General features: G+C 41.2%; 1 protein-coding gene across 1 annotated transcript in view; it reads left to right on the plus strand.

Moving 5' to 3' along the window:
* The window catches only part of LOC117236339 (zwei Ig domain protein zig-8-like), a 107,809-nt gene that overhangs the window by 44,012 nt on the left and 51,412 nt on the right, over positions 1-12,385 (plus strand). The window contains exon 2 of the mRNA XM_033499182.1: positions 459-718. Within this exon, the coding sequence (XP_033355073.1) occupies positions 562-718 (157 nt within the window). The 5' untranslated portion in view covers positions 459-561. The remainder of the gene's footprint in view (positions 1-458; positions 719-12,385) is intronic.

The following is a 12,385-nucleotide window of genomic DNA, read 5'->3' on the forward strand; positions in this document are numbered from 1 at the left end:
TCTTTTACATATTTTACGCTGCGCAAATATCCGCGCTCTACTAATTATTCCAGCTCGTATTATTTCCATCCGTCTCTTATCTCGATTTTCCAGAAGTCGTAGAAAGTCTTCATCGTGTAAATATTGATCCTCCACTCATTCCGGAAAATGGACAAACTAGCGTCGTTGGTGATCCAACCGAGTTCCGAATTTTCCCGCAGTTCTCGACCAACAGACTCGCCTCGGTACCGTATCAACTTCCTTCGTCTATTAAGATCAGCTGGCAAAAATCTTGCAAACACGCAGATGGCAAATATCAATTTCCAAGCCGCTTTCTCCACAAAGTACATAAACTGCGCCGCTTTTGGCGGGAACGCGCATTCATCGGATATTCGCTTCCGCGAATTTTCCTTTAGACGTTGAAGAAACACCGCGATGGCTACCGCTGTTGGACTTTCAAGCCGCTGTTTGGATTTCAGAGACAGCAAAACGGCTGGGATTGGGTTTCCGTCGGTGGCCCGGTAAAATCAACAGACGCCGCGAAATATCAGAAGCTTCGGGGGATGCGAAAACCGGAGGACGATGTCGATGAGACCGGCCTGGGGGCCCAAGTTGTTTCTCGTGCTGGTGACGACCACGATCGTTATCGGCAATTATCAGCGACATCGCGAGAGGACTCATTTGCGCGAGCAGCTCGTTAACAGCCACAAAGTCACCAGGAACGTCACTCGATTAGAAGGTAAGTGCTATTTAAACGCGAGCAATCGCTCGATTCGATAATTCAGTTTCGGACTATTCATGTTCGTTCGATTCGTTCATCGAACGTACGTTAAATTTTAGAAATTCTGTCGGCTTCGATTTTCCAAACTTCCATTTTATGTGCACCAGTTGTATCACGCGTCTCTACGTAAGAATCTTGAAGCTCGAAATCCACGTGTCTTCGATATAGCGACAGCTTCTAATTCGTTTTTTTCTTCTCTTTGTCTTTTAGAAATATCAATTCCAATTGTCGAGAATATTCGCGTACGATGGGAACTCTTGTCGCGAGCAGTCGCGATGTAGACGAGGTTTCCGCCAATTCTCTGTATTTGGACACGCAGAACTGATATTGTTACGAGCGAGAAAACGTGCGCCGAATACGCGTGTCAAAGCTACCTGGAAAATATTTCGCGAAGAAAACGACGCGTCGAGTAAAAACATCGCGCAAGCATAAAGCCAATCGTTTACGGACTCGTCGTTCTTTCGCAACTTCTTTCGCAACGGCCTAATCCGGTACAGTTTCTTGTTCAGCGATTTCAGTTTGGAAAAAATTCGGGGCAAACAACCGCAGTTGTAAACCGTGGCGATCGAAGCGACGGAGGCAAATAAAAGGATCGTTATATAGACGATAAGTTGTTCGTTCATTTAAAGCACTACTAATTTTTCTGCGGTCGTAAGTGGAACGTATGCAAGCCAGCTATACTATTTTGAGTCGTACTTTCGAGACTTTTTTCTAACCGTGCAACAAAAAACGAGCCACGCAACGGGACTAAAAAAGCACGGCAACGTATGTTTTACGTCTTTCCAAGCATTTTGTTCTTTTACCATTCTCAATTTACTTCCGACCGTAACAAGAAAAGGCAAACAGAAAACGAAGGCACAATTAAAACACGCCGAGTAAAATTTTGGATAATTTTCCTTTTGGAAATCATATCGTTCCTGTACGTAGATTGCTCTTTTCCTCGAACATACGACAGCGTCGTATTCGAGCTATATAGATCGTAGTATCGTAAACTATAACGATTTATTTAAAACGAATGGATTGTACGGATGTTGATTAACCCCTTAACCTACGAATCGTAAATATTACGATTAGCCCGTAATATTTACGTTTGGCCCGATCATCGTACTACGGACTATGCCCGTAGTTGTAGGTTAAGGGGTTAAACAGGAAACGATGGTTAGTAAACGTGAACTAAATACGATAACATACTATAATTTAGACAACTCAATAGTTAATTTGCAACTCTCGTCACCACGGATCTGTGACAACAACCATACCCAAATCCACGTCATTCCATACTATCTGACAGTGAATCGTTAGGCTTTGACCTGACCTTTGCACGTGGCCCAACATTACACTTTCCCCGTTACGTAGGGCAATCAGGATCCTCTCCTTGCCCCTCAACACCCACAAACGCAACGTATAAAAACCGCGAGCATTCGACCACGAGACTAGTCTTGTGTACAGTTTTGGCCGTGATTCGAACAACTATGTCAACTTCGCTACTTCAATGTAATATTATACTTGATCATTTTCGCGAATAAAAGCCTACAAAATTATAAAAGCACAGTCAAGTTAAGTCATTGCTCAGCTACTCCTTTTTTATCATTAACTTTACGTGACAGATCCAACGCTCTCTCTCTCTCTCTCTCTCTCTCTCTCACGCGGACCACACTCTCTCGACAACGCAAATCGCACTCCCTGGCTTCTCCACTGACACTGACTGTTAATTCGTCTTTCTCCCTTAGCATCCCTTTGTCCCTTCGTCTTAGCCTCACCGTGCACATGTTCCGCAACCGATCGTGGCCAGGATCACGTTGGCTTTTCTACGAAACTATTCAATCGAAGGACCGACAAACGTTAGTTTTTCTCACGTATGATGCTTCCCATTAGCAACTTTCTGTGGAGGGCGGCCAAGACCCTTCCTAGTCTAGCAACCCTCTTATTATTCGATCAGAAGCAACGTCTACTGCCCTCGTTTTCCTAACCAAAATTGTCATCAACAAATCCGATGGTCCCGTGCGCTAGACACACCCTCGCTAACTTTCCTCCGCCACATCGTCACTGAACTTCGCTTATTCTTCATCTTTAGAATAGTCAACGTCTGTTTACCGGGTTTCTACCCTTGAATCGATCACTTGCGTAACTTATACATACGCATCGGCGTAATTATCTTCTTTACAAAGTTGTTGGAATAAACATTAATTTATACCTGTTAATTCAGTGTAAACTCGATCGAACCAGCACTATTATCGTAACAGAAATAAGGGGATCGATCAGTTCGTGGCGTCGATTATTTAATCGTAACGGGAATTTACGAGTCCCGTTGACGTGCTTCCTCGCGATCGCGTCTCTACGCGAATGGTCCAATAAACAGTTATAAAATACTTTTCTTCTATCGTCCTATAGCTTTAGCAAGTACAGTGAATTTTGCAAAATTCTATCTTCTTCATTACCAAACTAGTTACCGTTGTGCAAGGCTGTTTAATATTTATCGATACCGCCAACTCGTAACTCGTAACGTTTCAACGTGTTTAACGAAAGAAAAGCTCGATCGAAGGAAAGCTGCACGAAGACGAGTTGTTGTAATAAAAAAAAAAAGGAATAGACAGTCGTAAAAGCAATTTCAGGATGTCGAGCGACACGTCGAAGACCGAACAGGAGCGGACATACAGCCAACTTTGATTTCTGGGTACGCGGCTAAAGTATCGAGCCACGATGAAAAACGAGTGGCAACGTCATGGCGCGTCGTTTTCCATGGCGTCGACGCCGTTCTGCGTCCGACGCGTACGTTCCGCCGCCTGATTCACGAGTTTATCAGTGACTTACCTGCGGGAAAATTCGCCGTCAGATTGTTTCGCGTTTCAGCCGCCAGACTGAGCGACAACGATGAAAATACGCTTCAACAAACTTCTTAACCCGTTTGCACCTCCGAGTGTTCGCACGTTCTCCGGGCGTTAGCTTCGTTTCGAAATTTTTGTTACAGACAGAAACGCTTCGGACAAATCCACGTGGAATTTTTATTATTTGCGAAAGTTTCTCGTAAAGGGTTTTCTCCAACTTTCTTCTGAAACAGTCGCTTTTCAGAGAAATTCTGCGCAAAGTGAACTGCCGATACGGAAAACTTCTACTTGCGAGTTAATTTTTCGCGGAGAAAATGAAGATGAGAAGTAGGTAGAAGAAGCTGGAGGATTTGAAACGAAACGACGGCTTCAATGGAATATTTACGTGGGATATTAAACTTCGATGTTCAAAAAATCTTCTTCGGTTAAAATGTCTTACCTAGCGTTGCGAAATCGAAGGAAACCGAAGTTCCGTCGTTTTCTTCTTCGTTTCCATTCTTTTCTTCGTTCGAATATTAAATAAAATATTCAGTCGCTATCTCGTAACAATAACCTTAGCAGCGTTATCGTAACAATATGATCTTGTAATCTTTAAAAGACAGAAAATACGCGGTAGGAAATGTTTTAACATCGAAGTACCTTATAAAACGAAGAAATGCCAAATAGAATGTTTCAACTAAGACGTAGCAACTTCGGTCGTAACACGACAATTTCTCCCTATCTGATTCTATCTCGAAATAAAATTTATTTCAGGAGAGAAGAAATACTAATTGAGGAATCATCGAGATTTACGCGCTATTTAGTTCGATCTCTACCGAGAAACATCCATGTCGCGAATTCGTTCTCCAAACATCGTTACATCGAATTAAAATCGCTTTGCAGGCCATGCGTTACGAAGAGCGTTTGCAGAGTTACCAGATCTCCTATTATGCGAACATTTTCAAGTAATGGAGAACAAATACGGGGAAAGCCAATGACGAAGAGGACGCGTTTAAATACGCTTTTGTCGAGAAGCGGATCGTCTCTTTCCTTTTCCAGGGCGAATTATTTTACTCGTTTAATCCCATTTCGTAGCCTCGTTTGCCGCCTCGTCGTTAAAGCATGACGTAACTCGCGAACCAGACTTGCATCCTGACGAATATATTTACGATTTTATTCCTTTACAGAGTTATAAATCGTACGATTGATGTCTGTACAGGCTTGGAAGGAAGAAAACGAGAGACAAACGAACGAAGGACAATTTTGTTTCGTTTTAATTATCTGCCGAGTCGAACATTGTCATTCATCGCGTGAAAAAAACGGCGCTAGCTGTGTCGGCGAAAACTAAGTACATATAATTAACTGTTATTTAACGCCCCGGAATCTCGTTACGAAGTATCGCAAATTAAAAAAGTTTTTCGCGATATTGTGCCTTGCGTATTGTTTTCGTTTAGTTGCGAAGTTAATAAATCCACGACAAATTGAAGCGAAAAATCAGGGGAAAATGTACCGCTTGCAGATGCTACAGGTGCGTCATCGAAAGTCATAAATTCACGTCAGCTTTGCTTAACTGGACAGGTGGAACCAACTATGTATCTATCTACGTCGTCGTAAGTGAAATTCATAGTTTCAATCTTATGCCTTCAACAACATATTTCGATAGATATCCTCCGTAATCGTAATTTTTCCAACGATTTCTATAGGCTGGTCAATTATCCGAATTCTTGTTTGGGCGATTGAAATTCTTACGCATCACGCTGTCGTTTACGACGCTCGGATTCGATTAGTTGAACTATTCGAGCAACGACGCGTCTCTCCTAGTTCGTCATTGTCTAAAACACTGTATAATGAAACATCTTGCGTCTAGTAATTGCTCATAGCGAATCATTGAACCAGATTCAATCTACAAATAATTACATACTGCAGCTGGTCCCCATTGTCGCGATGGAACAAAACAGACGCAAGACAATCCTGTCTCGTTACACAGAGTATTCAGACTTAGTAATAATCGCGTAATATTAGTAATAATTGAAATTATATCGATGTACGAGAGTGGCGGTAATATCCTCAAGAGACACATTCAGATTCAAGAGACACATTCAGATCGATTAAGATCTCGACTTACGATCGTGTGCTTATGAAATTACAGCGCCCCTTTAGGGTTGATCGCGAAGTTCGACATATCAGGACGTCGGAATTGTACTTCGTATAGATGATTAATTAACACACATGTTACTACGCGTATTTCGCTTTAGAATATTCCAATTTCATACAACGGTGCTGAAATATTTGCTTGCAAATACCTTTGATAATGAGTAACGGATATCCAGAATCGCAGGTTTATGGAAACAATAGAGATTTGGCTTGGAGCAGTCGATTTTCATATTTTTTTAAAATGCAACGTTCGAGGACCAAACGGGAGAAACGCTTGTTACTACGCGTATTTCGCTTTAGAATATTCCAATTTCATTCAACGGTGCTGAAATATTTGCTTGCAAATACCTTCGACGATGAGTAACGGATTTCCATAATCGCAGATTTATAGAAACAATAGAGATTTGACTTGGAGCAGTCGATTTTCATATTTTTTTAAAATGCAACATTCGAGGACCAAACGAAAGAATGATACTTTGGGAAATTTCTTTAACAAGATACAATACCATGCTACGATATTTGACTCTGCCATTGTCGACGTTACATCGAGCAATAGTTGATGTATCGTTTCTTGCGACAATTACCGAGTCTTCGGTTCTTTGAAAAATCTTCATTCGTTTTAATTTCTATTCCGTTATTCGTGGTTCTTGTTTAAATAACTGTTCGAAGATGCACGTTCGCCGAATTTTATACTTTCACGCCTTTGCATAATGATAATACTTGCACCGATTAATGTACCTTCGTTTGTCTACGCTTTCGGGGAAGCTTTTAGTCTTCAGGTTCGTCAGATCGATGGAGTATCTTCACGGATCAGGAAAGTTCATCGGTAGATATTTTACGGTAGAATAACGGCCCGGGCCGCGCAATTAAGTGCGCCACGCCGGAGAATCTACGATTCCGTTTTAATATAATAAACGACGCGTGGGGATAGGAAGTCGAAGAGTAAGGAAGCGAGCACGTTTAATTACCAGCTCCCCGGGAGTTGATCAATGTACGCGGCTAAGCTCAGAAACCGAGTCGAACATGGCGGTGATTCGTCTAGCGGGAAAGTTACAGCCAACTTTCTTGCCGCCCAACTATTCGAACCTACGGCCACCGGAACTTTCGTTTCGCAGCCGCCTTTTACGACATAACTCCATCGACCGACCACTCCGCCACGGTCCATGCTAAATAAACGCGGTTACTATCCTTACCATTGCTGCTGGCTGCTTAATTTTCTATCTCTCCCCTAGTTCGGTCTTTCTTTTTCTCTTCTTTCCATTTTAAACTGTAAAACAGAGTACGTAAGGCGAAACCAGCGACAAACGGGTCATCTAAATATCTAAAAATAATCCGGGAAACGGAAATTTTTCACCGTTGCGTGTAATGTTCTTGAAATAGCGCAACTGTCTTGACAAATTTTTTCGTACGAGAAAAAAATGAAGCGAATGTGCTTACGGTCGGGGTCAAAAATAACACATGTAGGTTTTATTTAAATATTATATACTCTTCTGATTTCTGTAGTGGTAGTGTATGTTGTACTTGGATTCCCTTATCCTTTTCCCCCTCTCTCCTGTTTCTCTCTTTCTTCTTTCTTCTATAATTTGGCCTGCTGTCATCCTTTCTTGCTCCTCTCTTGCTTCTATCTGCGTCCCGCCTTTTCTCACCTCTTCTAGTCCCTTCTTTCTCTTCCTTGCTCTTTTCCCTTCCTGACCATTCCTTCGTGCACTCCTTTGCTAATTCCTTTTTTGATTCTAGGGCTTTCTCTTCGTACCTCGCTGCTCTTTTTAGTGCTTTTTCTTTCATTTCTATTAATTTGCATTCCTCTACCAGTATATAGTTTGGTGTTGTCATATCTAAGGGCAAACGACAAGGAGCAGGCACAACAAGGAGGCTAAGGACCAAAGTGGCAGTAGTTTTTAGTCATTAATTGATAATTTATAGTTCCTAATGCTTAGTTTTTAAAGATGTAAAACCGAAAGTTCGTCCAAAGCCGAAAGGCACGGACTAAACAATAATAAATAAATAATAAATACTCTTCTGGTTCAGATTATGTAGCAAATAATTGAGAGAAGTTTTGTGTAAACGAGTCATATTTAACGAAACTTCGTCGACACTCGTTTCCTCTGTTTGTTGCTTATCTTCGTCTCCGACTGTATCCGTATGTATGTTCCGTTTCTCATGACTCGCCCTATATACGATCAAGTCGAAAGCTAATTGCCCTATCGTTAGCGTATTTCACTGAGATTCATAAGGTTGAAGAGAACAATATTACAGCAACTTTTCAAACAAACGATGAGAAAAGTTGAAGAAAATGGCTGGAATTTATTCGGAGTAACTTTGCGGATAAATAATTGAAAAGCGTTGAACGCGTCCGAGTGTCTGCTGGAATTTCCAACGGCGAATTAGTAATTTCGCGTTCATCTTCGAATCATTTGCCTTCTTGTTCACTCGCTTTTTATCATTAAGGGGAATCGAAGCGAGAATAAGAGTTTCACGGTACTTGAAATGGCAAGGGATTTAATTTTACTACATGAGCCTGCCTTTAATTTGCAAAAGTTATTAGTCTCGCGGAAATTGACGAGCAGTAACTGCTGCGAAGATCGTTTTCGAGAAATTCGATTTATAACCCAAGTTTCAGACTGTGTTTTAATCGCAGCAGGATCTTAAAGCAACGCCATAATCGATAACAAGTACAGCAAGTGTATCCTATAGGAATAATCGTGTCGTGCGTGTAGATATTTAAAGGCGATACGATCTCTTCAAGTATCGTTAAAGCAAATCGTACGATTTATCGTATCGATGATTTTTAAATATCGTTGCGAAGAATCTTATTCTTTTATTATCGACGATCGAAGGAATTGTAAAATTAAATCTCGTCTTTTCTTTCTGTTCCGAACGTCTAGCGAATAAATCAGGTTGTTTTGTCCATTTTGGAACGACGTTTATAAGAATATTTGTTGAAGAAAAATCATAGCCCAGGTCATTTCGATCTAAAGAAAAGTCTAAGGGAAGATTATGTTTCGTAATAATCTCGTTTCGGCAGGGATTGGTCCCTTGTTGTTGGACTTCTTTACAACTGGGTGGCAAATAAACTGTGCAGAACGGCGAAAGCTCGCGTGAGATGTGCCGTAAGATCTGTAAGCTACGTCGTGAAAAGTTAGAGATAAGTGGATAGACAGATACGAGGAGACAGAGAAAAAGGAACGACGTTAGGATGGCAGCGAGACGAATTGTAAAGACATTTTATGTGGTTCCGCCTTTGCGACCGGCGCGCCGAAAGGCAAAGGCTACACGTCCTATACCCTCTGTCACGACTCAACTGGTATTTCCTTCAATCTGGAGCGCAGGATTTTCCTGAAAATTTGTACGTCGTTGCATAGGTCGTATCGGAAACTTTCGTTACGCGAAAAAGTATTTCGACTCAAACTTTTATCGCTACGCGTCACAGACTCCTTCGGTCCATTAATTCTGTCGATACCGTTAATTCTACTTTTAAAGCAGCTCTGCTATCGGCTTTGTTAAAAGGCTTACAGAAGCTTCAAATTTTCGTAATTCACGGCAGACTAGATTCCGTATCATTAGCGATTATTTAAGGAATGCTGAAATAATTAATTAACCGTACACTTTTCTATATTCGTCGATCGAAGCAATTAGCGTTCCATTATTTATTACAGACCGCTGTTAGTGCGAATTTAGCGTTACGAAATACAATGTAGAAAGCGCGTGTATGTAAATTTTATTGATATACACGTTTCTCAGTTTATGTTGTGTGCGTGAAACGTTTCGTAGCGAGATAAATTCCCCAGAATATTACAATGCTGCTTTCATCCCACTTCTCGTGTTTATTACGGGTTGAAGTGCACTTGAAAATATTAAAAAGTTGCGCTCGTAAAAGGGAATTATATTTACAGCGTGAAGAATAATTACGCTTAAAAAATCAAGTAACGTTAAACTAGCGATCGTATCTTCTTCGTAACGATATTATCGTGGTATAACGTGTATCAGGTCGTCCGAAAAGTCTCTTTCGTTTTAGAAGGAAATGGATCAACAACATTTTAGTTTTATATTTGTCGGAGATGTAGGGACAACGGGCCTTTCTTTTGGAATTCTGGCAGGATTCCCAAAACTTTGGTCTAAACTATTCGCTGTACTTAAATAATAAAACTAAAAAGTAGCAGTTGTGATACGATTTGATTACGTCTGCTCGAGATTCGTGACAGTGGGCTTGGGCTCCAGATGACACGCCGGTCGCCCAACGTAGCCACGGTCACGGCACGAACGTTTTACTTAACAGTAGAAGTACCAATATCGAAAGACACACGCTGTATTAACAAACAAACCCCGAGGCAGGATCTGTGACGGCTTCACGCGGGTCTGCCTAATAACAGCGCCTGGAATTTTGTCGATAATCCCGATCAATACGCAATTGACAAGTGTGATCGTGTCGGTCTTTTATTCTTATGATCTCCTTGGAGAGTTTACTCGCAACGTCTGGTCAGGGAGTCTGAAAGATACCGTGTGTCACAGCTAACGTTACTCTTCGTTTCAAAACATATTCGATTGTACAAATAGTTATCCCGTTGACCGTGGATTCGTTCGAACCTAAGAATATTGTCTTCACTTTAAGAGTGTCTAATAATCATGTTAAATTGTTAAACCCTGTTAAATCAACACTTGTACACGTAATTGTAAACATAAACCTCGTTGAACAAATACGATGGCTTGTCCTAATGAAGGTACGCAACGCGCCCCTAAAACTAGCGCCAACCCAACAAACCCGACATATTATTCTATCTAATTACGTACGATCCATTTTGTTCTATCAAGATAAAGATCACGACGTTCGATAGATCAGCCTTCATTTTTGTTAGAATTTAATCTTAAAGTTAAGATAAATAATCTGTGGAAGACACAATGTTTATGTCGAAATAATATTAGGTGATATTTATTAAACAGAATCACAGAACCAAATATGTTTAAAACATAAGCGAGTGATATGGTATAATTAACAAAGTGTACAGGTAAAGAATTTATGGATTGCTGACAGTCGGCCAGTTACTCTCAGACCGACTGTACGTAGCGAACCATGGTCCCTTAAAAGATTTTCAACCCCACTCTCTATACAGTAGTGAGCATGACCTGTGTAAGTGTCCTGTTGAAATGCCTGTGTAGATGTCTGTATAAGACTATTTGTGTCTATGTGTGTAATATCGTTGTATTCCAACAATTTTTACACAAAGATGCGTCGTTGTAAAAGACGTGTCTGTCAATAAAAGAAAGACACTTTTCGGGCAACCTAATATAACGAGTCATATACTGGGTGGAACTAACGATAGGAGAAACTAATGGTATGAGAAAACAAGTATACTTGAAAGCTAGAGCGTGCTTTAATAGTTGTCGGTAGCAGATAGTATCGGGATAAACGGCGGAGAAGTTAATTGCCGTATAGAACGAGGGTTTAATACGAGAAACTTCCGAGCGGAAAAGTTCTCTCTGAATGAACAATTCAGCAACCATTTTTCTCCCGACGTGGAATTCCATCGCAGACGCTGCCTTGATGCTGGTTTCGTAGAAAAAACGAGGGAAAAGAAATGTACGACACGGGAAGAACAAGCGATCAAACGCGAAACGAAATGTACCGAGTGTTTCCCGCGATCGAGCCAAGCCATAGGCGTTCGAACGTCGAGAAAAAGTTTCGCCAAGCAAAATTGAATAGTTTCGAGTGGTGCGTCACAAGTCGCGCACGCTTTTTTCCAAAGTGCTGAAGTCTGAATAACTTTTCGATGTTGCTCTCAGCTTTTACCATTACTTCTTTATATACCGATCCACGCGTCTTTTTATTCCGCGTAAGAAAGAGTATTCAGAACTAAACTGAAAACCGAAGAAACTGGTGATCGTTTTCACGCGCAACTATCATAGGAAGAAAAATACGCGTCGGTTAGTCTAGTAATTTAAAAAATGCAAGTAATCTTGGATTCTTCGAAACGCATCCAGTGCCGAGATACGAGATACGATGCATCGTACGAGAGAATTTCGTTTAATCCACTGCGATTTTCATCTATTCTTAGCGATATTTGTAATCTTGGCTTAGCCATATTAACAGCAGCCTGATTTATCGATTTTATCAAAAATTTATCGACTCTTCCGCGTGAGTTGAAAGGAGATCGACTTGAAACATACGTCGTTAAATAATTGGAAGTGTGACGATATTGTTAAGGAGGATATACGTGCCTCGTCTGGTTTTTCGGTGGCGGAACGAGTTACTGTCGAAATCTCGTTGAAATTAATCGTCGCGTGGAACGACGCGGGACAATCGTGGTCAGATACGACGAGCGGAAACGTTTGCCACGATGAATAATTCTGAAATCGTGACTGTCTGAATACGAGCATCATCGCCCTTATTCAACAGTTAATCACTTTGCTTTCGCGAGCGTTACGTGTTAACGCGACCAGGATGGAATTTCAACGAATGAGAATGAAAGCTGATTAAGCCTGGTTCGCTTAGCGAAAGTAAATTGTATCGTTTAACGAGTTTCGTTCCACGGGCTTTCCGCTAATCGGTCGAGATTTCTCCACGCCATCGTTCTACTTTACGTTTTACTCAAGATTTTACACGTGTTTCTCGATGAAACCAACCTACGTTACTCTTATCACCCGGCGTTTTATCGCAATAATTTGTGCCGCG

This window comes from Bombus vosnesenskii, unplaced genomic scaffold (genome assembly GCF_011952255.1).
Source record: "Bombus vosnesenskii isolate JDL3184/JDL3185 unplaced genomic scaffold, Bvos_JDL3184-5_v1.1 scf7180000013348, whole genome shotgun sequence".
In the NCBI taxonomy this organism is placed as follows: domain Eukaryota; kingdom Metazoa; phylum Arthropoda; class Insecta; order Hymenoptera; family Apidae; genus Bombus; species Bombus vosnesenskii.